Below are 26,497 nucleotides of genomic sequence, written 5' to 3' on the forward strand. Positions count from 1 at the left end.
ACCGAAATTCAGTGATCAGAGCGTTGTTTCGTGATAAGTACCTTAAGTGGCCAATCGTCAACGTTCAAGTGTGCAACCAGAGTGTGGGAGAATGTACATACGGAGAAGACGCTAACCGTAAGGGTCACGCACCAGTTTGAGTGTCATTCACCGTGGTTAAATTCCCCATCTGAAGTGGAGTGAACAGCAGCGTTATTCCAGTGTGGTTCCAGATATCAACGGATTATTGTGCGCCGTAGAATAAAGTATCCCGGTCGCAAGAGTGCGCAGTTGCCGCCGAGAAAATGGAGAAGCTTATTAGAGGAAGGAATGCGTTGAAGATACAGATTACTAGGATAATGACCGACATCGAGAAGCTCCTTGACCTCAAGGATGAGGAACCTAATCATCTTGCCTTGGAAGCCGAGCTCACCCTGATGAACGACGTTGTGAGGAAATGGGAGGAGATATGCCACCCATCCTTAAGGAATTAGAGGAATCAGAAGCATCCGAAGAGGCATTGGCAGATGAAATGCAAGTAGTAATGAATTTGCGAAGACGATTCACCGTAGTTCAACGGAAGTGTGAGAGGATAATCACGCCTATTCAGCCTTCAGCAACGTCCTCAACGGAAATGGACACCACTAACAACACAGGATCAGTTAGAAAAAGAAGACTCAAACTCCCCAAGATTGAGCTCCAGAAGTTTGACGGGAAGTTGAAGTCATGGCTTGGTGGTCTCATTTCCGAAAGATTCATGACGACGATACACTCACAGATTCAGATAAGGTGGAGTATCTATCACAGGCTATGGAGAAGGGGACAGAAGGTAAGGAGTTGGTGGAAAGATATCCAGCCGATGCCAAAAACTACCCCAATGTCATAAGTGCCTTAAAAGAACGTTTCGGAAGGAAAGATTTGTTGCTACGAGTTTGCATTCGAGAGTTCTTGAATTTGGTTATCACGAATACAAATGGAAAGGAAGAAATGACCCTTTCGTCATACTACTTCAAACTCAGTTCTCATCTGCGATCACTGGAAGCTTTGGAGTTAGGGAAAGTGGATCCGGAGACGTTTATCTTCCCACTTGTGGAGTCAGGCCTTAGTGAAGAAATTCTTCGTGCTTGGCATAGAAGCTCATTTAACAAAACTGAAGGCAACCAACTCAAGGCGCTAATGGAATTTATGAGAGTGGAGGTACGAAGTGTCCAGCAGACCGATCTGGCTAAAGCAGGATTCCACTCCAGTGTACCTTTTACCTCTCAATCGACGAAAGGAGGAAGGACAAAAAAGGGAAACTGGAAGTCCAAGAAGGAAGATGATATTCCTACAGCAGCAGGTCTAGTAGCCAGTCCCGCTCCTCAACGACATTCTTGTGGATTCTGTATCGGAGGACAAGAAACTATGGCATGCGTCAAGGCTCAGTCAATGACTTTGGATGAAAGAAAACAGAAATTGGGAGAGAAGAATCTATGTTACACGTGTTTCCAGGGAAAGCATAAGAGCAGGGACTGTCGCAGTCATGTGAAGTGAATTGTGTGCCAAGGAAAACACTATCCTCTCCTCTGCCCTTCAATCAACTCATTACAAGAGTCGAAGGCTGGAAAAAAGGAGAAACCACCACAGGATATTCCCCTCCCAGCTAACAATCTGAATCGTTGTACCAAGGATGTACTTCTGAACACTATACAAGTTCAAGTCGTGAGAGAAAAAGGCTCGTCTATAGTCAGGCTCGTGGGAGACACCGGTAATCAACGCAGCTACATAAAGGCTTCTACTGCAACTCCAATTCAGGCAAAAACAATTGGAAGCGAATTGCTCAGGAACGTGTTGTTTGGAGATCAAGTTACGGCCCCAGTCAAGCACCCGATAGTTCAAATACGACTGGAGTCTCTTCAAAACAATAGACAGAAAACGTTCGAGCTACTACAACGGGAGAAGATCTGCGGAGATCTTCCCAAGGTGCCCCATGGACAGTGGATCATCGATCTAGCTAATGTGGGGATTCATATAAATGATGTTGGTGAGGGATACGAAGAAATCCAAATACTCATCGGCAATGACTATTGGGATTCCATTCTAACCGGAAATTGGTTCAAACTGGGCTGTGGATTAACTGCCAGAGAATCAATCTTTGGTTGGACGTTGGGAGGACCCGTTCCTGATGTATCAAGGATCGTTAGTAGTAACTTTTCCTGTACCATAGTCAGCAGTATGATGGCTACCAATCCGAGCACCACGGATTTATGGAATCCCGAAACAATTGGGATATTAGATCCCGTGGCGGTCAAGTCAGCAGCGGAGGAAGATGCCGAGGCGATTTCTTATTACAAGTCGACCGTACGAAAGGAAGAGATGAACGAGCGATGCAATGTGGCCCTTCCTTGGAAGCAGCCTAAGTCAACACTTCGTACAAATCGTCAAGTAGCAGAGAAACGATTGAGGTCAGATACGGCGAAGTTGAAGAAAACAGGAAAGTGGGAGAACTACGACTGCATTTTCAAAGATTGGGAGAAAGAAAACTTCAAAACTTCATCAAAACTGTGGATGATGGTGACAACGGACACTTTCTTCCCCATCGACCAGTGTTCAAGGAAAGCCTCACTACTCCAGTTCGATCGGTGTTCGACGCTTCGTGTAGAAATGGACGGCTTCCCTCTTTCAATGACTGCTTATACAAAGGTCCTAATCTCATCGAGCTCATCCCAACATTACTTCTCCGGTTTCGGCTTCACAAGGTTGGAATTTACGCTGACATCCGGAAAGCATTCCAGATGACGGGGGTGAAAGAGAAGGACCAAAACTATCAGAAGTTTGATGGGAATGGATGGAATTGCGTCAATGGCCTTTACAGGAAGAGATGAAACTTCAGCTGATCTAGGAATGCCTGCGATACTACCAGTATTGGGGCTGATGTGGAATCGAGAAGAAGACTACTTGACACTAGATATCAAGTCACAGGAGGAGTTCATATTCATGTCAAAACGTCACATGCTCTCCATTGTCGCACAAGTGTTTGATCCACTTGGATTCACCGCACCAGCTCTACTTCTGCCCAAGCTACTAGTCCAGAAGTCGTGAGAGGAAAAGGTTGGCTGGGATGACGCGGTTGGTGAAGAGATAGAGAAAACTTTCCGGTCATGGTATGCTACTCTCTACCTACTCAAGTCGATACAGATTACACGCTACTGTCAACTTCACCCCGATTCCAAGAAAGAGATTCACGTTTTCTGCGACGCAAGTGGACAGGCATACGCCACTGTTATCTACCTCCGATCTGAATACGAAGGAGAAGTCAAACTTCTCAGTGCCAAATCGCGTCTTGATCCAGTCAAGAAGCCAACAATCAACAGATTAGAGATGTTAGCAGCATTTTTGGGAGCCAGGATGGCAAGACCGGTGAAGGAAGTGCTGGGAAAGGACATCCCTTTTCACCATTGGAGTGATTCAACTACAGTTCTGGCTTGGATAAAAAGAGGTAACGAGTGGGAGAAGTTTGTGTCGAACCGCGTCAAGGAAATTCTCGACACCACCACTACCAGCCAATGGAATCATGTGCCTGGAGAAGACAACCCAGCAGATCTGCCTTCACGAGGGTGTACTCCGGCAAAATTGGTGGAATAAAAGTGGTGGGAAGGACCTAAATGGTTAACATTGAGTAGGGAACATTGGCCATGTCATACATCAGCTGAAATTGTCGACGATGAAATCCACAAGGAACGGAAGAAAACGACAGTATCAATGATCTCTACTCCATTTCCGGCTCCAAGATTTTCCTCTTATCAGAAGAATGTAACAGTCTGGGCATGGGTCAATCGCTTCACTTACAATTGTCGTAACAAGGCAAGAATTACTTCACCCATCATATCAACGAAGGAACTTCGACTGGCAGAGAAGACAGTATTGAAGGAGATTCAATGTCAAGTCTATGGTCAAGGAGTTCCTAGAAACTTACGGTGATGGGGACCGATGGATTGTTGCGAATTAAGTCAAAATTAGTACACCGGGAAGATACAACTGATTTCATTTCTCCCATTCTCTTACCACAGCATCATCCGTTAGTTGAAGGACTTATTCGGGATATTCACCTCTCCAACTGTCATGCAGGGATTCAGACTACTGTGGGGAAACTGAGGGAGAAATATTGGGTACCCAGTGCTAGGAAGACTGTCACTAGAATCATTCGGTTTGTAGGAGGCACGAAGCAAAAGCGTTTGAGGTTGAGACGGCAACACTCCCAGTTGCTCGTGTGCAAGGCAGTGAAGTATTTAAGACCACGGGAGTAGATCTGGCTGGTCCACTTATCATTCGAGATGGACAGAAGATTTGGATCGTGATCTACACTTGTGCGGTCTACAGATGTGTATCACTGGATGTCATTACGGGATTATCAACTGCAGACTCTCATGAGACATTTCTCAACTCTCTGGAACGTTTCGTGGCCAATTACGGAAGACCGAATACTGTCTACAGCGACAACGGCACTAACTTCATTGGTGCAAAGAACATATTCGACAAACTGGATTGGGAGGAGATCGCAAAAATAAGTCAAGTCAAGAAATTGCAGTGGATACTAAACTGTGAAGCAGCACCATGGTGGGGTGGATTCCGGGAACGACTCATAAGGAGTGTCAAGGGCCTCATGAAGAGGATGATCGGCAAGAGCAAGTTGTCATTTGATGAGTTACGCACCTGTATCGCAAGCGTGGCTGCCATCATCAATGACCGTCCACTTACAACCATTAACGAAGATGGAAATGATCTTGTGCCTCTCTCCATCCATGTTTTTAAGACGTAAAATGCCTGGAGGTTTCCCTGAAGGAAATTTTGCCAAAGGACTGGAACAGAGCTACCGAAAAATGCAGAATCTTCAAACCCAGCTGAAGGATCGTTTTCGAAAAGAGTACCTGTCCCTTCTCATTCAGAAGAAGAAGAAAGTTAACATTCGACCCACTGCTGTGGGAGATGTGGTACTCGTTGGATGTGACAACAAGAAGAGGTTCGAGTGGCCCCTTGGGAAAATTGAGGAGCTCTACAGTGGAAAAGATGGAATCGTGAGGTCTGCAAAAATCAAGATTTATAGCGGTGAGGGGATTATCTACAGCAATCGTCCCTTACAACGTCTGTACCCGCTGGAGATTTCTCAACAAGAAGGTGTAGCAATGTCGACGACAACACCTATATTAGAAGAAACCTCGTCAACTTCAATGGAAAAGCCTGTCAAGAAGGCTTAGAACAAAGAGGAGTTCATCATTACACGTGGTGGAAGAAAGGTGAAAAAGCCGAGTCGCTACTCTTCCTGGTTTGGAGGAATCATCACATGAACTTCTTATACAAATATTTAATTCCTTAAGCTATCCTTTTGTGGATATAATTCCCAACTAATTGTAAATAAGGTTAGGAATTAGTGGGAGGATGAAGAATCAACTTGAAATTATGAAAGTGAACTTGTTTATTTTCGTTGCTATGTAATGTCAAGGATATAAAATTTGTTGATTTAATCTTGCTATTAACAATAAAAAACGGAACCCTGAATCAATCGGTCGAAACTTTAAATCTCTCTGTCGGGTAGGCGAGTGGATTTTACAATACTGTTATTTAGTTAAGACTAAGTGGTTATCATTCTTCACCCCTAATCCACAACATTTTGGCGACGAGGACTTACGAACTTATTGCAATCCGCGGTGAATAGCTTTTTTTCTCAACGTGTGAAGTGACGCCGCTGGAATGGCTGACGCCACGATGTGTATTGGCACAATCGGAGCGCCGCCGAACTTTTCCTCTGGTGACGCCGAGGAATGGGCTATTTTTAAGGAGCAATTAGAATATTATTTCCTCGCTAATGCGATGTCGGACGAAACTCGCAAAAAGGCGATTTTATTTACCACCCCGGGCGATTTCGGGCTACGGTACGGTTTTATCGATTCCGCATTTTTCCACCGATCTTCGCCAAATTTAGAGGAATTCCACAAGCGGGTTCAGCAACCGGGTGAATCATTTAAAGTATTTATGGCGGATTTGCGCCAACTCGCCGAAACTTGCGAATTCTCTAATCTCGACGAGTCGCTACTCGGACAGGTGTTATTGGGGATGCGCGATTTGCGGCTGAAGGAAGCCTTGTTTGCTGCGGAATCAATCGATCTTCAAAAGGTCATCGACCGAGCCCAGGCAGCGGAAGCTGCGAAGGACCATGTGGCCCGTCTTCAGGGATCGACGCCTGGCATGGTGGGCGCCGTGCATCGCACCGGATCGCTGAATCAACCCCCATCACACTCACAAGGAAGGATGCAGCACCCTCAATCATTCTCCTCGCCTAAGCATCAACCTCAGACCTCAGGGAAATGCTTTCGCTGCGAGGGAGCGCACGGTGCAGCCACCTGCGCCCATAAGAAGACTACATGCAGGTATTCCCTGATAAAAATAAACTCCACCATGGTGGGTTAAGGAAGGGTAGTAGCCTTCATGGTGGGTAGTTACCCTTGCACAACCCACGCCCTACCCACCATTAAGGGTAAGGGAAGGATAGAAAAATCCTTCGTGCACCCTTCCTTGGAACTCCTTCCCTTACCATCCGTCAACCCTTCCTCTACCCACCCTTAAGGGTAAGGGAAGGATAGAAAAATCCTTCGTGTACCCTTCCTTGGAACTCCTTCCCTTACCATCCGGGCACCCTTCCTCTACCCACCATTAAGGGTAAGGGAAGGATAGAAAAATCCTTCGTGTACCCTTCCTTGGAACTCCTTCCCTTACCATCCGTCAACCCTTCCTCTAGCCACCGTTAACGATAAGGGAAGGGTAGAAAAATCCTTTGTGTACCCTTCCCTGGGACTTAGCATTTATAACTGAGGAAAACATATCCTGAAAGTGTCTCCTCAGCTACTTTCACCTGCTAAAGAGCATTGAGTTCTGTACAAGAACATAAGCAGTTTTTGAATCGTACCCTCCGCCCCCCGAAATATAAAAACACAATCACTTTCCTTCATAAGAGAAAACAAAATATTGAAAAATAATGAATTTAAAAAATATTTCTTTAACTATTGAAGTTTTTTCGATTATGAAAAATGTTTGAATTAGTTGAAAGCCCATTACTTAGTATCCTGTTTTTCAAAAATTTCCCCACCTGGTTTTGAACCCACCCCCCCCCCCCCCCACCCCCACTAGAACGAAATTCCTGGCTACGCCAGTGTACACAATAGATTCTATAATTGTGTAAAAAAAGCTCATTTATAAGTTCTTTCATTCACATTTTTAGGATGTAACCTATTTGTGTGGCTGACAATGAGACATGGCGAGAGTGATGTTTGGTATTTGTATGCCAATCTTATTTTCTGAAATGAAATAGGCATGGTAGAAAAAAGTCAGCTTTCTTCCACATAGACTCGGGTGCAAATCTCATCTTAAGATTTTCTAATATAAGTTTTGTTAAGAAGCTCCTCCTCACAGGTACCTCGATGGCTGAGGTTGTTAAGGCACTAGGTCATTATCCTCTAATTTGTGAGTTCTGGGTTCTAGACAGAGTGTAGGCCAATTTATTTTCTGTCTTAAAATTTTAGAAATCACTGTTACAACTCATCCCCATTAGTTTAATTTAGTTGCTTAGCGATTTTTAAAATTTTTATGTTAATTTATGAATTTTTAGTTTTTATATTAGTCCTACCCTTCCTGTACCCTTCATTGAGGCTGGCAGAACCCTTCCTGTACACTCCAGGAAGGAGAGGGCCTACCCACCAATGTTCTAAAATACCCTTTGCGTACCCTTGCTGAAGGGTTTAGGAAGGGTACACCTATCCTTCCCTTACCCTCAATGGAGGGTAGACCTCTCCTCAATGGAGGAGTTTATTCTTATCAGTGTTGTAGGAAAGTGGGCCATATTGAAAAGGCATGTTTTTCCAAAAAGAATAAATTGAAGTCCCAGCAAAGAAGCAATTCATTTGGTATGCAACAGCAGGAATATCAACCCCCTATAGATACCATGCAAATCGAGGTCAGCAACGTGCGGCGACGCACACCTTGGGTTGGGTACCTGAACCATTACGTCAGCCGGCGCCTGAAATCAGTAATTCTCGCGCGGACACAGTTTTTCCGGATGGGAGCGAAGAACAAAAACGGGTCCATTACCTAATATTTAATGTGCTTTCAGCCCCGGCCCCTCCACCATTGAATGTTGAGTTAAATGTAGAGGGACAATCGTTGGCTATGGAAGTAGATTCAGGAGCGGGATTTTCAATTATCGGCTATGACACCTACCAGAAAAATTTCCCGCAAATAGCTCTAAAGAAACCCAAAGTGATACTCAGCACCTGGTCTCAGGAGCAGTTACTGGTTACGGGTGAAATGGAAGTTAACGTCATATGGCCCCCAAAGCAAATTAAACTTCCGCTCATCATGATTGCAGGCAGCGGTCCTTCACTTATTGGTCGTAACTGGTTCTTGCCTCTGGGCGTGCAATTAGTAGGACTCAATACTATTGTGCCCTCCATGTCACCTCCTCCATTGCAGGAGTTTCAAGATGTGTTTCAGTCCAACTTAGGAAAGTACACCGGACCCCCAGCACGAGTGCAATTAAGGGAGGGGGCAAAACCTATTTTCCGTCGAGCAAGACCAGTTCCCCTTGCATTAATAGAGATGGTAAACGAAGAGCTTGACAGAATGGTGGCCAAGGGGATTTTGGAGAGTGGACTACTCTGAGTGGGCGACACCCACTGTCAATTTTGTCAAGCGGGACAATTCCATAAGAATTTGTGGTGATTACAGCACGACTGTCAATCTGCAGAGTATGAGGCAGATTTACCCTCTCCCTGGCACTGATGAGATGCTTAGCAAGTTGGCAGGTGGCAGTTGGTTTGCCAAAATAGATTTATCCTAAGCATTTTTGCAGCTTTCTGTTGATGAAGCATCTTCAAAGATTCTGACCCTAAATACACACAGGGGTTTATATCGTGATCTGAGACTGCCGCCTGGGTTATCCTCCTCCCCTGCCATTTTCCAAGGTACCATGGAGACTATACTTGCTGGTTTGGAGGGAGTAGTGGTGTATATGGATGATGTGCTTTGTCAGGCATCGACAGAGAATGAGCTCTGGGCAAGAGTCAGAAGTGTGTTGACAAAATTTCGGAATACAGGACTACAAGTGGATCCCAACAAGTGCCAGTTTGCTTCAAGAAGCCTCGAGTTCTTGGGCTATCTTATTTCAGGGGAGGGAATCAAACCAACGGAGTCAAAAGTGCAGGCTCTCCTGAAGGCCCCATCCCCAAAGAATGTTAGTGAGTTGCAGACCTACTTAGGGTGCATCAACTATTATGATAGATTTTTTCCTCAGAAGGCTACTGCCTTTGCACCATTGTATAGTTTGTTAGGTGAGAAAGTGCCATGGCGGTGGACTGCCCAAGAGGAAGCTTGCATCACGTATGCCAAGAAAGTGATGTCATCAGGTGTTGTGCTGGCCCACTATTCACTGAATACCCCCATTGTAGTGTCCTGTGATGCTTCCCAATTCGGAGTGGGGGCAGTGTTGTCCCACATGCTGCCCAATGGTCAAGAAAGACCAGTTGCTTACGCATCTAGGACCTTGAAAAGGAGTGAGAGAAATTACTCTCAAATTGACAAAGAAGGGCGTGCTGGAATTTTTGGAGTTTTAAAATTTAGGCGTTACTTAACCCTCTCATGCATGGTGTCCTCATATGAGGACGCCAAATGTCTGTCGCTATAATGTAACCATATGTAAGTGCGTTGGTTCCCTAAGCTTCTAGCAGCTTTTTCATGATGTTCCGATCCATGAGAGACAAAGAAACTTCATATTAGTGCTATATTGTCCCTCTTGGAAGTCAGCAAAGGAGTGGGGGTAGTGGCGCTGTGATCGGAGCGTGGAAGCTCATTTTCGTGCTGTGATTTCATGGGTCTACAACCAGTGGATTTTGCCTGTGAGTATAAATATTTGATTTTTGATGTTTCATTAATTATTTACGGCAGTAAGTTAAACAAATTTTATATCTATAAATATGTTTACGGGACAAATGTCATGCGTCCTCAAATGAGGACATTATGCATGTATAAGGTCAAATGCATGGATAGTATGGAGTTTTGTTTATTCCAATATTTTTACATTCTTACATGCTTAGAAGCTCAATGCTAATTACTTTGAGTGTTATTTATTATAAGTAATGCTGTATGATATTTACAAACAGTACAAAGACTATGTAATTATTAGTTCATAATTTCTATTGCCAATATCTATACAAGTTTTGCGATAAAGTCGCTATTGGTCCTTTCAAAGGAAATGAGCTTACATTAATTAAGTTATTTTTATCACTTCTAAGTAACTAAATGTGACTTGTATTTTTATAGCAAATATTATAAATTATTTAAATATTAATATTTATAAATTAAGGGAGGCATTATTTGCAATATATAAAAGAACGTTAGTTAGTCATGAGATTGTAATAATCAATAGAGCTAATTGAGATAGTATATTTGAGAAGAAAACTTGTGGCATGTAAGTTTATTAAAACTGAGACTTAATTATAGAAAAACACAACCTACTGAGTTCTCTTGCTGATAGGAACCCAAAAGACCAACTAAGGACGTTATTGACGTAAGTATTTGGTGCTCCAGTTCCCGTTTTTTTTTACTGTTTGAAATTGATAAAATTGTCATTTGCTAAAATTCTAAGTATATTTAAGCATCACAATCAGTATGTTGGCTGGAACAATATATATTTATAATCGCCTCCCAAAAAATATTTCATTGATGACCTTGTTTCAACTTAGCTAACAAGTGGCAATACTTCCTCAGGATCGCATATGCATCTCCACTAGATCAAGAAAACGACTGGAGCAGAGTCGGATTGTTGAAATCCTCAATAAAGAATCAGAGGATGGAATGGAATGGGATAGTGATGGCTCTATCCATGATCCATGGAACATTTCAGAAATATCTTCTTCATCTGATTAAGATACCGTTGGCATTGCAACATCCAACAAGTGCAAGTACAAATACATTGATATCTGTGAGTTTTGGGCGATCGCCATCCTCAGCTAATCATAATGCAATATGGTTTTCTGAAAAGGATAACCCTTCATTAGGATCTCCCCGTTTGACTTATTCACGGATGATGGTAAACTTCAATGGAGAGTTTCCTGTCGATTACTTTTTAGGTATAATTGCAGAAGAATATATGAAAGATTTAGTAGAGCAAAGTTGCCTATATGCATTTCAGAATGGCAAAGAAAATTTTAAACTGCCTATTTTGGAATTGAGAGTTTTTCTTGGAATTACTCTTGCCATGACGTACGCAAAATGTCCCAGAGTTAGACTCTATTGGTCTTCAGACACTGGTTTGAAACTTTCATAAGTGGCTGAAAACATGACTAATAACAGATATGAAGAGATAATGCGATATCTGCACTTCGCATATTCTTCTAGAATACCAGAAGATAACAGGGACAAGTTGATTAAAACCCGGCCATTTTTGGAAATTCTCCACAAATCATTCCATAATTCCCTTGAACCAGAAGAATTACAATCGATATACGAGATGATAATTACTTTTAAAGGGGGCTCATCCTTGAAAAATTATCTCCCAAGAAAAACCAAAGAAATGGGGATACAAAACGTGGGTAAGGACTGGGGCATCTGAATATGTTTTCTGTTTTGAATTGTACCAGGAGGCATGAAATAAATTGGAATATGATACATTGGAACATAAAGGGAAAACAGGTTAAAAGAAGCAGTAAAAAAGTTGAAGGATGTAAAAGACCTAAAGAAAGGTGGGAGTTCTCCCATTGCTACTTCTTCAGATGGTATAACCGTGGCTTGGTGGATTGGCAGTAATGCAGTGCATACTATATCATTATACGCCGGAATTCAACCCATGGGAAAAGTCAAAAGATAATAATGAGTACGCGGATGTAAACCGACCCGTGAGCATTGAAATTTATAGTAAGCATATGGGAGGGGTGGATCTCATGGATTCCCTTGTTGCATTGTACAGGAACGATATACGCAACTCAAGGTGGTATATGAGGATATTTTACCACATGCTGAATGTAGCGGTGCTTAATGCCTGGCTATTCTGGAGGAAAAGCAATAATGTACCGATGGATGTACTCGAATTCAAGAGTAGGGTGGCAAACGGATTGATTTTCAGTGGCAAAGCAGAGCAATCGATAAAAAGGGAACGGTCAAATTCATCAAGGCCTTCTTCGCATCCGATGAAGAAAAAAAACCGACCCATAAAGGACATAGATGAGCTAAGAGTAAGTGCATGTGGCCACTATCCAAAAACAGTAAAAGCAATAACACAAATGGGTGTCAGGACAAGAGATGCACAAGCAAAACCAGATACATGTGCGGCACTTGCTCTTGGTCCCGCTATTTCCGGATTGTTTTGAAAGTTTTACACGAAATGTACATTCAGGGGCCCAAAAATATGTATTGTTATAAATGTTAAACATTTTGTAACTATTGTAATTTTCAGATTCATATTTTAAAATAATTTTTTTGTAAAGTTGTTATAAATGTTTGCTTTTAATTTTTATGTTATTTTCCTTGCCTTGTTGCAAGGTTGATGTTAAAAATATTGAACGAGATATCATTTATACATTAACAAAATTTAGCAAAAAATACCTGAAAAATACGTTTCTATGAATGTTAAATAAACAATTAAAGACATAAAAATAATAAAAGTAGAGTTGAATATTTTTTTCTACCTAAAAGATCTAATTCATAAATTCAGCGGATTTTGTCACGATGACCTGTTTCAGGCATAATGTCCCCATATGAGGACGTCAAAATTTTGCCATGTAATGGCAAAAATGTTTATTTATAACAATATTACTTCAATATTATGGTCAATCACATGAGGAAACTCGATTTAAAAAATTTTTATCGCTTGAATTTAGTAACTCATGCATGAGAGGGTTAATAGGGCGTCCCTTCGAATTAATCACTGATCATAAGCCCCTAGTAGAAATTTTTCAACCCAATATAATAACCTAGTATACAAGTCCTTTTTCATCAACTGTTCATATGCCTTAACAAATTGATTTTATTGATAAAAATATTACGGCTCATTTCCTGTACACAGTTACATCCAAAAATTCAAATGGGAATTTCATAAACCATAAAAACAACACATATTATAGAATAAAAATTAAATACTCACAGAATGTCACAATTGCATCTTAAAAGCATCATTCATACCATTTAATAACATTGTATAGAAAATAAAATGCACAACTTAAATCGATAACATATAAATAAGATTGATCAATTCAAGTGAAACTGTGGCCATTTACACACTAGAGCAAAAAGAGATGGCCATTCAGATGAATTGAAAAGAATTAGCTACATCCACTTCTTCCGGCATCATTTCCACTATCCGAGGCAAGGCCAAAGCTTATCATTGGCTCCGTTATTTGGTAAGCCTCGACAAGTGCCTGTGGGGAAAAAAAGGTTGGAAATTAAAATAGAATAAAGGCAGGACTATTCACACCAAACCTAAAAGACATGTCATAGTCAGAGAGAGAAGCAAAAGATGCAAGTGGTGCTATTTTGATGACAACAAAATGTATATGATATAAATACATACTTCCATCCTCATACTAGACCCACCAATTAACTAAAGTTGCCTACCACTGACCATGGGTAAATTTAAGCAAATTTGTCTTTAGCTTTGACTGAATGCAACGCCAGTGCCATATGTTTTTCAAGGAAAAAAATGTGAATGAGAAGTAAGTCACCAGCCCCCGAGTATCATTGCATTAATAAAGGGGAATGAAATGAACCCAAGCACTTCATGCAAAGAAATTGCTGCATTCATTCATGTTTATCAATATTTATGGAAACCTATTATGCTTACTAGCATAATTGAATAGCTACGCATATGAAAAAAAATCATTATTCCTTTTCTTTCTGCATCTCATTGCTTCTTACTTAAATCACGCGGTATGAGGGTGTTCTGGGTCCATAACCGTAACAGTCTGGGAAAATTGTCAGAATATGGAGTCAGTCCTTATGAACTGTGGATGGGAAAGAAACAAGAGAGTCAAACATCTGCGTATCATTGGATCTTTCTGCTACGTTCACATTCCATCCGCAAAGAGGGGAAAGATGGACAAGAAGGATTTATAGTAGGATATAATGGAGATGAATGATACAGAGTTTATGTTCCAACTAACCACAGAGTTATCCTGTCAAGAGATGTTCAATTCCAAGAGAGAATTAACTTTTTCCCGACTAAAGACAAAAATATGCGTCTGGACGTTTCTTGACCCGGGAGACGAAAGCCGCACATTTTCGTCAGAGATTATCCTATGCAGGTGAACGACTGCCAAATATATATACGTTTCCTAGCTCTCCCTTTTATGACAGTCGCGAATGTGCAATGTCTTTGTTTCATGACCCAACACTGCTGGGCTCAGGCTTTACCCTCAAAATCCAGGAGCAAGTACCCGGACCCCTGGTCTAATATTAATCTTAGCAGTAAGGGACCACAGTCATAATTGTTTATCCTGACATTTTGTGAAATAAAAATTGGTTCCTTTCTCAAAAAATATAAACTAAGAATTGAATTATCAATCTTTTGAGCAGTGCTTCCAATTTTTAAACAAAATTCTACGATAAATATTAACTTGTATCTGAATTTCAGGATAAACGTCAACATGGAAATTGTTGCTGCATTAAATGCATAAATATTGATGGTAGAGCTTAGTTCAAAATTTGACAATTGTCAGAATCAAACAAGGAATTCAATTTGAAGTCTGCAATTTGCATGCAAGCAAGAATTATCCATACAGCTAATTCATATAAACAAAGCATGATTGACCACCGATTGAAAATAGTGCTGGTAGGGTTATAAACCTTGAAAATAGGGAGCGCAACTACCCTCGAAGTCCAACGTAATGCAGAGTCCCCTTAGGCTAGGAAGGGTCGATAAAGGTTGGTGCTGAGAGTGCGCGATCATCAGCGAGACCCTTCTTAACGAATGTCCTGCAGAAATGCTCCATACGGAGGGCACGGTAGAGTCTGTTGGGGCTCAGTAAGAGCAGTCATGCTAAGGCGAGAACACCACCGTCTCGAAAGGGTTAAAGAATGTAAGGACAAAGTCAAGCTACCATTGAAAGCTATTGGCCAAGAGACGCATTCGACAAAAAGGAGAAGAGATCGACATCGAGAAAGAATCATCAATTAGTGATGTAGAATCACTTGGTGGAGGTGAGGCAGATACAGATAAGGAAGAAAACTCAAGAGCGCTTATCTGGAAGAATTCTGAGAAATCGATCTACCTTGAAGAGACCGAAACATCTTGAAGATTTCACCATGAAAGTAGAGGAGTTCTTCAATCAAGTGATGGAGGATCCTGAGACCTTTGAAGATGCGCTGAGAAGGGATGATTCAGTCGATAGGAATAAAGCCATGGATCATGAAGTTGCTTCATTAAAAAGAAAGAAGGAGAGAAGATCGAGGACGAAAAAAAAGACAGAAGAAGAATGAAGAGTAGAGAAAGAAAAAAAGGATAGAAGAGAGGTTCATTCAGATAAGTCAGATAGCATCATCATCACTGGTCAACAATCCTAGGATTGGTTTGACGCAGCTCTCCACTCAGTTCTCCTATCAGCTAATCTTTTCACTCCTACGTATTTCTTCTCTTTCACATCTCTCTTTACTTGTTCCATATATTTTGTTCGAGGTCTTCCTTTTCCATTCTTGCCTTCCACCTGTCCTTCGACAATTGTCTTCATCAGGCCATCATGTCTCAAGATGTGGCCTATAAGGTTGTTCCGTCTTCTTATTAAGGTTTTCATGAGGCTTCTCTTCTCTCCTACCCTTCTTAGGACTTCCTCGTTACTAACTCGGTCGATCCATTTGATTTTCATCATTCTTCTGAAGCACCACATTTCAAAGGCCTCTATCCTTGCTTTCTCCGCTGCGGTCATTGTCCATGCGTCACTTCCGTATAGGAGCATACTCCAGATGTAGGTTCTTATAAATTGTTTCTTTACTTCCATATTTAAGTTTCCCGCTGTAAGCAGGTCTCTCTTTTCAGGGTCAGATAGCATAGGCAAAGAAAATTTCAGAAAGTTTCAATTTTTCAGAATGTGGACCAGCATAACCTCAATGCTGAAAGGTGCAGAACTTTCCACACCAGACTTGGCTTACAGTTCCTTGGATTCCTTTCAAGGACACTCGAAAATCCAACTCAAGCAGATGAGGTAAGAGTCAAGAGAGTTTTCAGATCCATAGCAGGGACATTGGATCCGGGGATAGTTTATCGAAGCAAAGTAGATGAGGGTTTTCTGCATGTCTACAGTGATGCAGATCTTGAAGGATGCACTTCAACGGGTGAGTCATTGCTAGGCATGCAGGAGGGGCAATTTCATGGATGAGCCAAGGATAAGCTGTCGTAGCAACTTTGACTACTGAAGCAGAGATCATCGCAGCAAATGAATCAGTCAAAGAGCCAAATTGGCTCAGCAGACTGTTCAGAGGAATTATAAGACTTAAAAAAGTTCCAGTCATTCAAGTGACAACTCAGCAGCGGTGAGCCTGGCTAAAAACCCAGAGTTTCATCGCATGATTTTAATTATCTACTTGATGTCTAGAATGCCTTATTAGAGAGAGGACTCTAATTGAATATGTCCATTGCAATTAGCCAAAAATGTCTGAATCTAGAAAATAATGTAACTGCTATGCTGTTTGGTGGATGTATGATTGAAGTCATTGATGACTTCAATTGTACATCCGTGTGTACAATTGTACATGCGTACACTAAAAAACAAAGGCAACTATGCTGGAAAATGTTTATAGAAGCAATTTAAAGTCGCGAAAACCAGTATTTTAAGCATCTACTAGAAGTCTGGATTGTGTCTTTTAAGTATGGCTTTTGCTTAGCCTTCGAAATTACCAGATTTTTAGATACTGAAAGTAATATAACAAAAAGATAATTTTAAGAAATGATACTTTGGTCAAAAAACGAAAATACCTGTGATAAAAGAGAAGATATCGATAATCCAAGCAATTTTTTTATTGCTAAGTTCAATAAAATTGATAGGTAATTAGGAACTATATCAGCTTAGTTACCATCATTACACTGATCTGATTCATTGCAAAAAAGTTAAGTCAAAATTCTAGTCTCTTCTTTATAATTAATTTTGAACAAAATTATTACTTTAGTACTGCAAAAAATCATAACCTGCTATGCCTATTATGTATCAAAATGATGTACTCATATTTATTTATGCCGCTGCTGAAGGTGTATTAATACATTGGCAAAAATGTGCATTTAAAATTCTTCAAAACCTATGCTGCAAGACACTGAATCAACATTCATTGATAATGTTGCAGACTCCCTTGAGAAAGCTAAAAGTAAATTGTATGCTGCTTTGGAAACTTCAAATTTTGAATTGGGGGAGGAAGACCCTTTTAGAAAGAAGCGAAATCCATAGCGGATCCGTTTCTTCGTCTCAACGCTTGCGTCTTTTCATTGTCTTTCTCGGTTGTGGTGAGCGGTGTCCGAACGAGATGACCACATAGTTCTGCTTTAACAAGAAGGGGCGGCCTCTGATGTCTGCACGCCTCGCTTATCTTGGCTAATGCTTTATATTAAAAAAGACGTTGACATTCAAAAGGACATGAGAACGCTACCTATTTTTCCCCTTCCACCGCAAACATTCTAGAAACATTCATGGGCATGAAGGTTATAAAAGCGTGATTCTCAAGATTTGCGGGTTATTGTCCTCTTTTTCCCTGACTCGCTGACACACCCATCGCCCAATTGTGTTAAACCAATGCCCAATTATGTTGAAGACGTTGCCTTGACGGTGCTCTGTCCGAGACTTCTCGTCGAGACCCCTTCTCTCATCGAGCTGTCTCGCTAGACTCTTTCGGAGCACCATGTACTTCGAAGAGTACGCCAAACCTATACCACGTATCTTGCTGATGTCAATTAAATGGGTTTTACTTAAGAATGGGTGCGTACTTCTTTATGGTGACTTTCTCTGAGGTATGATGTTCCCAATCATTTGAGTTACGCTACGCTAAACCCCTTTCACAGTCATTTGGTACACGACAATATTATTTAAATGTATTTCAATATTTTTGTGTACCAGGGTGCACTTAGTCAGCCATGCAATCCTGAATGGCAGAGGAAATGCCCCATGCTGGAAAGACTGGGTGTAGGGATTTGATGGCCTTGCGCTTCCTTTGCAAACAATAGGCTGGCTCCCTCATAGCCCCAAAGGAGTCCGTGATATTGTTCTTGGGTCGCAGTCTTTTGAGAATAGTTCAGCATCCATTTTCCACAAGAAAGAGAGCTGTTTTCGATGGCTTACATACACAGCCAAGTTCTCAAATGCGTGTCAGGGGACTTGTAGATTAGGTCCTCTCTTTGGAAGGTATGGAGTTGGTACAAATGGGACATGTGTTCATAACTAACTATATTTTTCCGTTCCCAAATGAACATTTGTGCATAAATAGCATGATCAGCGGCACCACAAGTCAGAAACCACTCATCTGAGTCACTGCTAACTTGACGCGAGTATGGCGAGTTCCCTCTCGATAGAATGAAAATATATATAATTTATTTATAAACACTACTAAGACTCAATGCATATTCTTGGATAGGAAGTAGCGAGAAATTAATGCTGCTTTATCTCACCAGAGATTGGTAAAATGAATCATCATATGCATAAAATATTATAATAAAAAGCATAGTAGAAGCATGGAACATAAAAAAATGCCACACTAAAAACTAAAAAAGACCTAAATGTATGACCGGTAACCTTGTAAATCAACTCTACAGATAAAAAATAAGAAATAGTTTGCAAAAAATTCTTAAAAAAGTTGCCACGGGCGATTTACGTGAAATACTGTGAACACCACAGCCTTTTCCCTATGCCAGATCTGAGTGTCATCTTTAGATAACGGCAAAAAAATCTTCAGTAACTAAACTTTTGTGCGTAATGACTTTTGATAAAATGTAACACTTCTAAGTCTAAAACTTGTTTCTGTCCAAAAGACATACATATCTAATAGTAGCAAATTAAACAAAGAACTTTTAACCCAAATACAAAATGAATATAATCAGCAGGTAACAGAAGCCAAAAGGGTAGCTAACCTTGAATACATCTCTAACTCTGGTAACAAACTTAAGGCAGCATGGGCTGTAATTAAAAAAAGAGGCTGGCATAACAAAATCTTCTTCAGATCTTTCAATATCTCCAGGTGACCTCAACAAATTCTTTATTGAGACAGTTGAAAACATAACTTCAACTACTTCTTTTGACAAAGCTAAAGCCATATCTCTCCTAAATAAATATACAATACACAGAAGACATTTTAAATGGAAATGGGTAACACCTTTGAATTGAAATACTATGGGGTCTCAGGAGTGGAGTTAACATTCTTTTAGTCATATCTTTCGCAGCACCAACAGTGTGTTGAAATGTAGGGAGTGCAGTCCTCTTTCCTCCCTACTCAATTTAGTGTTCCTCAGGGGTCTGTCCTGGGTCCCATCTTGTTCATAGTAATGATCAATGACTTACCGCATAGTAATCCCTCTAATTGCATTCTCTACGCAGATGATACAACCCTAATGGATGTTTGTAAAAGTACTGCCTCTGCTGTAGAAAGGGCAGAAAATCATCTAGCAATAGCTGATGACTGGTTTAGAGTAAATGGCTTTCTACTAAACAAGGAAAAAATGCAAAAGCCTATCTGTAGCCTGAAGCCTACCTCAGGTAACCTGAAGCCTACTAAGTTACTTGGGTTTTACCTCGATACTAAACTTAGCTGGAGCTATCACATCACTGAAGTAAACAAAAAGCTATCCAAAGCTCTCTTTATCCTAAGAAAGCTAAGCTTGACAATCCCTTCTGATTTCATGCGTTGTATATATTTTTCATTTTTTAACAGCCATTTAGACTATGGTCTGGAAATATGGGGGAATGCCCCTGACATAAAATCTGTATTTCTGCTACAAAAAAAGGCCATTAGAATACTCACCAAATCCCTGTCTAAGGATCACTGTCGTCCTCTTTTTATGAAATTGAAAATTTTAACTGTTTATAGTATGTATGTGTATAAAGCTCTGATATTTGTGAAAGAAAATCTTGATATCTTCCCTAAAAGATGTGAAACGCACACTTATAGTACAAGAAATAAGTACTTCTTATCCATAAACCAGTGTCGATTAACGAAAACAAAATCTTCCCTTCCTAATCAAAGCATTAGGTTATTTAACCATCTACCCATTACAGCTAGAATGACCAGTTTATCTACATTCAAGAGGGTGACCCATGCATGGCTTGTCACTCATCCTTTATATTCTATTGATGAATTTTTTAATTATAGTACTGATGACATTGTATTTTGATGTAACCTATATATTTGATTGTATGTCATTTCTCTTGTATATTTTTGTACTACTTTTATATGACGAGGTCCATGTATTTCTGAATACTATTGACCAATAAAAATTATTATTATTATTATTATTATAAATGATGAAAAAAAAATTTTGGACCACAGCAAAGTTTTTACCTTTGGGCTAAAAGTGTTAATGGTGCTCTCTTGGGGCTATCCTCACAAGATTTTGAGCATCAGTCAAGCATTGGTCTAGCGTTGTGTACAATAGCCTCAAGAACAGGGCAAGTTTACGCTATAGACTTGGACCTAAACACATTTTTTATGGTTAAAAACATAAATAGGCCAATAGCTGAATGCATAAAATTTTGATTTTATTAAATTAATTTTATTCTCAAACCACTGAATACAGCTCATATAGGCCATTTTACATCAGAGGAATACAACTAATTTAACAAGTAAACGTACATGAACAACCGTGCCCTAGACATGGGAGAACCTACTCAGGCAGGACAAGAACTGCCACGTGCATGATCATTCAGTGCAATTAGGACATGTTATATTTTGCTCGCGTGATCCTGTGAGTGATCACATGATCATTCAGCATGATCATTCACCGTGCGCAGCGGCCTTTACTTTGATTGAAAACTTATTTTCCTGCCTCACTGCCACAGTTCTCACAAAATCAACACTAAACTGCTGACACTTCGGAACAGCGATGCCACGGCTAAACTGAGCAGCCACGGCATAGCCCTTGCAGCAGTCTAAGCCGTGGCTTGCATACAACATGGCTACGGAAATGACATCATGTTGGCGAGAGTGACACACCAACCAACCCACTGGAAGCCATACGATTGGAAAGTAATATGTATATGCCTTTTTATAACTGCTTCTCTCAGCAAATCAAATAATTACTAGAATTAATTTTCCTCACTAGAATCCCAAATTCTTTGCCTGCCTCTTCCTCCCACTTGTTAAAATCTATTAAGTCGGCCGCCACAAACCACGATCTCATCTTCACCAAAGCTGACAAAGGTTCTAGTATCGTTATCCTCAACAAAAGTGATTACATAACGAAGTGCTATGACTTTATATCGACCAATGAGTTCGAACTGCTAAACAAAGATCCCACCCCCGTTTTTCAAGATCAACTTAAATCCATAGTGAACAGATGCACTTCCTTACTCTCACCTCGAGAAAGGAGACATCTTATTAAAATGAATCCATTGCCACCGAAAATGTACGGCTTACCCAAAACCCACAAGTCTAACGTGCCCATACGCCCTGTGGTTTCCCATTTTTCTGCTCCCTCCCATCTCCTTTCTTCAAAGCTAAATACACTCATACGGTCCCTCTTGGGGTTCAAGCCTACGCACAGCATTGAAAATTCCTCTGAGCTAGCAAAACGTCTTTCAACAATAACCCCCCCAACAAATGGAAAACTTGTATCATTTGATGTTTCCAACCTTTTTACCTCCGTACCTGCTAAAGAAGCCATAGATATAACTCTAGATTGGCTCAGAAAATCATCCGTCAATGACGACTTAGTGAGTGACTTCAAAAAACTATTATCAGTGTGCATGGACCAAAATTATTTTCAATTCAATCAACAGTTTTATAGACAAAACCACGGTCTCTCTATGGGCTCTCCTCTCTCACCTATCCTGGCTGATATCTTTATGGATAACCTGGAAAGTAAACTGTTCAGCTCTCATCACCCCCTCTTAAAAAACTTGTGCTACTACTTTAGATATGTTGATGACATTATTTGCTTATGGACCGGTAGCAAGAGACAACTGGCCTCCTTCCTTGGGCTACTCAATTCCCTCCACCGATCCATCAATTTTACAACTGAACTTGGAGGTGACTCAATCCACTTCCTAGATCTTATGATTTCCCTCAAAGAAGGCAAACATGACTTCTCAATCTACCGGAAAAGTACTTTTACGGATGTACTTATCCCCGCAGACTCTAACCATCCTTACTCCCACAAGATTGCAGGCATTAACTCTATGTTAAACAGACTCCTTTGTATACCAATGACTGCTTCAAGTTTCAACCAGGAACTTGATGTTATTAAATCGATATGTTCTAATAACGGCTATCATTATGACCTCATCCGTAAATTATTGGCCAAAAAAACCCGAATAAGAGTATCGCCCACCCTAACCAGTTTGCTGCCGGTCCCCAAAACGGAACCCAAACGGTGGTGCAAATTACCTTTCCTTGGCCCCCTGTCTTACAGTGTTCACAACCTCATACCCAAAGACAAATACAGAGTGTGTTTTTACTCCCTGACCTCCCTTGGTAAAGTGATTTTTAACTCCAAGGACAAAGTGAATCCTGAAGACAAAAGTGGTGTCTATGCCCTGACATGCGACGAGTGCAACGGTGTGTACGTTGGTCAAACGGGCCGCAAGTTTAAAACTCGTGTCGATGAACACAAAAGAAGTGCTCGTTTGAAAGACTCCATTTCCCACTTTTCTAAACACCTGTCCGAATCCGGCCACAACAGTGATTTTAATATTAAAATTTTACATGTACATGACAAAAGTGTAAAACTGGATATTTTAGAAATTTTAGAAATCACCAAATGCACTCTTGCACGCAACATCGAAATTTTTAATGATATGACTGTATTCAAATGTTCTAACTTTTTATCTACTGTTTTAAAATCTGACTTCTTCCTTGACAATCCTTCCTCCTCCCCTTCTCATTAACCTCGTTACCACCTGACTTTTATCTGCCTGCCCCCACCCCACCTCCCCAAACTTTTATACCTTTTGTTTTGAACCTCCTATCCAACCAACAATGCCCAACCAACAATGCTCAATGCTCCTCCTCATTTAGTTCCCCCCCCCCCCTCCTCCTTCCCTCACACTATTGTTGGATAAATAAGGCTGGATGTTGTATGCTTTTCTCAGTTAGTCTTGATAATGACGTTGTAACCTTGAAACTAGTAGACTGCAAATATATGGTTGTGGAATAGTACTGTGTTTTTATTTAACCATGAATCAAATAATTACTATTATGATTTTCCCTCTGAGTAATTATATGGGCCACCAACGCATGTAGCTGTAGCTTTTAGAGCTGCAATTGGTCCACTTACATGCTTCAAAAAGTGCTTTTTCAATTATGCACGGATTGCAGAGAAAATGCCACCCTTTGAGCAGTCTCCGATCAAGCAAGAGTTCTGCTCAATGAGGCAACGAGGAAGATGCATGCAAGCAAGGAAAGTCAAGCCGTAAAATACATAATGCATCTCCTTTTGCTTTGCGTTCCGCATTGGAGTGTCATAATTTCATTCATTTGGTATACTTATCCAATTGTCTTTATGAATACAAAACTGAATAGTTTTCCCATAAATATAGAGCATCAGCAGCTGATTTTTTTCAGTAATTTCAATTCATTGAAGTTGGTACGACTCTTTACATAGCAACTTTTCAGACAAATAATTGAGAATTAAAGTACGGATTCTTTTAGTTACCTTCCAGTCATTCCTGCTCATTTGGATCAAAAACTGCCGCTTCAGCTCCTCCTTCTGCAGTTCACCCATGTTATCTCCCTTTGATTTCATTGGGACCATTAGCAGTTCATCATTTTCTAAAACAAAAAGAAACTTTTAACTTTTTATAATCAAATTCTCAGATTGATACAAGTAAAAATGTGCTCAGAAAGATACCATTTTGAGGTGTGAGTAGGTACATAAAACATTCGATCAGTTCAACTTCAAAATAAAGAACCAAAACAAACAATGATGAGGAATATAAATTTTTTGTGGTTTTGGGGAATGCCAATTAGACCATTAAAAAATAAATACATTCAAGTTCATTTTCCTAAAACAAATAATCTTGATTTCAGCGTCGTGTAGGTCAAATAAAACATGAGATAATGTAGGAATTCATGTAAGACTAATTTATAGAGGTCCGTGAAAGTGGTTTTATTTTTTGCCAAAATTCGTTTCAAAACTATGTGATTTCGGTGTTATAGAAAACTTTGGCGATGTTATTATAACATTACAATTTTAGCAAATTTCAAGGTGTTTTATTATTTTTTGGTACACATTTCATAATTGCTTATACTTTTTTTAGGCATTTTGCAGAACATTTTATACAATTTTGATCGTACAAAATTTCTGATAAAACCAAATGAAGGAAATGGTTTAAGTTATATTAGTTCAAATTGGTTAATATTATTGGATGAGCAAGAAAAGGTCACCTCACAGGGTGGCAGCGGGAACCAGAAATACCTCACATGGACTTTTCCCATCATTCCTACTTAGCCATAGCATTTTTGCAACCTAAAAAATTTCACTTTTCATTTAATTGTGAAAAATAGATATCGTCATTCGAAAACCTAAGAGCGTGAAATGCGTACTCCAGGAGTAATAATCTTTCAATATAGGCAATTAAAAAATAATAGGAAACCACCCTATTACTTTCCTTCATAAAAGGAAACAAAGTATTGAAAAATCATGAGTTTACAAGAGATTTCTTTGAAAAATGAAGTTTTTTTCGATTAGTAAGGCTGTTGAAATTAATTAGAAACCCTCTTTTTTGTACCCTGTTGTTTAAAAATTTTCCCCCTGGTTTTGGACCCTCTCCCCTAACAAAATTCTTGGCTACCCCACTGCCATCAACTGAATTCAAATTTTCCTCACGCACATTTCCCCCGAATTTTGTCACCTTCTCATTGCATACCAACTTGTGTTTCACCAGAAAATGCTTCAGTATGGTGAGGTGGATTAAGCACTTCCCCGCGATAATTTCACGCCACAGTGCACGCGCATGGCATACATTGGTTCTTCTTATTTCAATAGAAATGTTTCTACACGATGAAAGACATTTTCATCAGTATATCATTAAATTGAATTGCAACTGTGCAGTCAGCAACACAATTAACAGTATTTAAAAGAGCATTAACGTCACGTGCGACGAGGTGATCGACCGCTCAGAATGAGCAAGGGGTGGGCCGCAGAAGCGCGTAAAGGAGAGGTGAGGGGAAGGAGCACGCTCCCTCTGTATTTCAAGCAACGAGGCTACAAATGAGGGAATGAAGGACGAACAAGTCAGATTTAGCTTCAGTGGCGTCGTTGCCTTCAAAGCGAAGCTGGGCGAGCTACGCGATATGTGCAGTTGGCGTTTCCAATCCGTCTCTACTTGTTTGAGGGGTTAATTCTGTACTTGTTTCTTTGAAAATTGTACTGTTCGGACAATGCTGCACATTAGTATAGTCTAACTTTAAATAGGAAACTTAGTGGCAATCAATTAGAGCTGAAAAATAAACAGAAATATCGTAAGGAATGTGTCACATTTGGTCTAATTCTTATTTAAATCTCGTGCACGTCATCTAATTGTCGAAGCTATCGAGACATCTTCGGGCCCAGAAATTCACTCACCTAGCATTTGTCGTCTAGAAACGTAGCATTGAAGCAGGTATGCCAAAAAAGGTCAGTTGGTGAGACGGGGTAGGGATGAAACATGCTTCAATTGTTCTCGTGTAATTTGATATTTTCCTTAGAAGACAATGATTTATGGTCTGTGGGATTTTGGAAACAAAAAAACATCAGAAGAACGGGCTGATGGACGGCCTAGGGTGGTTTTCTGAAATCTGCGATGTGGTTACTTTTGATGCGGTTATTATCCTACGATGCTGAGATTCCCCCGATAATTGTTCAATCTCTTGGGAAGAGTCACACTACGTGCCAGTCGTATTTTGCCTTTTTTATTTTCCATGGCTGAAATTCTGCTACGTAACCTCTGCGAGAGCTTTCAAACAATACAGTTCATGAGAAGGACAAGAATCGCATGCAACAGCACATTCGAAGAGAGAATCGGAACTCTTACCACCCTTATGTTGCATTCACTGAAACTATTATTTAAAATTTCGGATCGAGATCCGATTTCTTCTGCGACTTTGAGTCCGATGTATGCGATGAAGGGCAATACCCGCGGATATTTGGATCTGAGATATCCGATCCGACCATCCCTAATTATTAGAGGTCTGTGAAAATGGTTTTATTTTTTGCTAAAATTCGTTTTAAAACCATGTGATTTTGGTGTTATAGAAAATCTTGGCGGTGTTATTATAATGCTACATTTTTCCCAGGTTTATAGGCATTTTATTATTTTATGGTACACGTTTCATGAATACTTAT

General features: G+C 40.3%; 3 protein-coding genes across 3 annotated transcripts in view; 2 read left to right on the forward strand and 1 right to left on the reverse strand.

The window, feature by feature from the left end:
- Nucleotides 1–338: 338 nt before the first annotated feature.
- Nucleotides 339–2,757, forward strand: LOC124164993. Its single transcript, XM_046542231.1, has 3 exons — nucleotides 339–428; nucleotides 733–1,503; nucleotides 1,648–2,757. Exons 1-3 carry the CDS (start codon nucleotides 339–341, stop codon nucleotides 2,755–2,757), a joined length of 1,971 nt encoding a protein of 656 aa, XP_046398187.1.
- Nucleotides 2,758–2,862: 105 nt separating this feature from the next.
- Nucleotides 2,863–4,777, forward strand: LOC124164994. Its single transcript, XM_046542232.1, has 2 exons — nucleotides 2,863–3,056; nucleotides 4,174–4,777. The coding sequence occupies exons 1-2, from the start codon at nucleotides 2,863–2,865 to the stop codon at nucleotides 4,775–4,777; spliced, it is 798 nt and encodes a 265-aa protein (XP_046398188.1).
- An 8,206-nt stretch (nucleotides 4,778–12,983) lies between these two features.
- Nucleotides 12,984–26,497, reverse strand: part of LOC124165554 (EP300-interacting inhibitor of differentiation 3-like) — a 50,331-nt gene continuing 36,817 nt past the window's right edge. Inside the window, exons 6-7 of the mRNA XM_046543007.1 lie at nucleotides 23,828–23,943; nucleotides 12,984–13,415 (exon numbers count right to left, since the gene is read on the reverse strand). Coding sequence (XP_046398963.1) covers nucleotides 13,320–13,415; nucleotides 23,828–23,943 — 212 coding nt within the window. The 3' untranslated portion in view covers nucleotides 12,984–13,319. The remainder of the gene's footprint in view (nucleotides 13,416–23,827; nucleotides 23,944–26,497) is intronic.

The sequence above is a fragment of the Ischnura elegans genome, chromosome 9 (genome assembly GCF_921293095.1).
Source record: "Ischnura elegans chromosome 9, ioIscEleg1.1, whole genome shotgun sequence".
Lineage (NCBI taxonomy): Eukaryota > Metazoa > Arthropoda > Insecta > Odonata > Coenagrionidae > Ischnura > Ischnura elegans.

Coding starts and splice junctions, on each gene's coding strand:
- LOC124164993 (XM_046542231.1), top strand. CDS start 339: ATGACCGACATCGAGAAGCTCCTTGACCTCAAGGATGAGGAACCTAAT. Junction 429..732: donor TCACCCTGATGAACGACGTT/GTGAGGAAATGG, acceptor CATTTCCGAAAG/ATTCATGACGACGATACACT. Junction 1,504..1,647: donor GCAGGGACTGTCGCAGTCAT/GTGAAGTGAATT, acceptor CGTTGTACCAAG/GATGTACTTCTGAACACTAT.
- LOC124164994 (XM_046542232.1), top strand. CDS start 2,863: ATGCCTGCGATACTACCAGTATTGGGGCTGATGTGGAATCGAGAAGAA. Junction 3,057..4,173: donor AAGCTACTAGTCCAGAAGTC/GTGAGAGGAAAA, acceptor TTCGGTTTGTAG/GAGGCACGAAGCAAAAGCGT.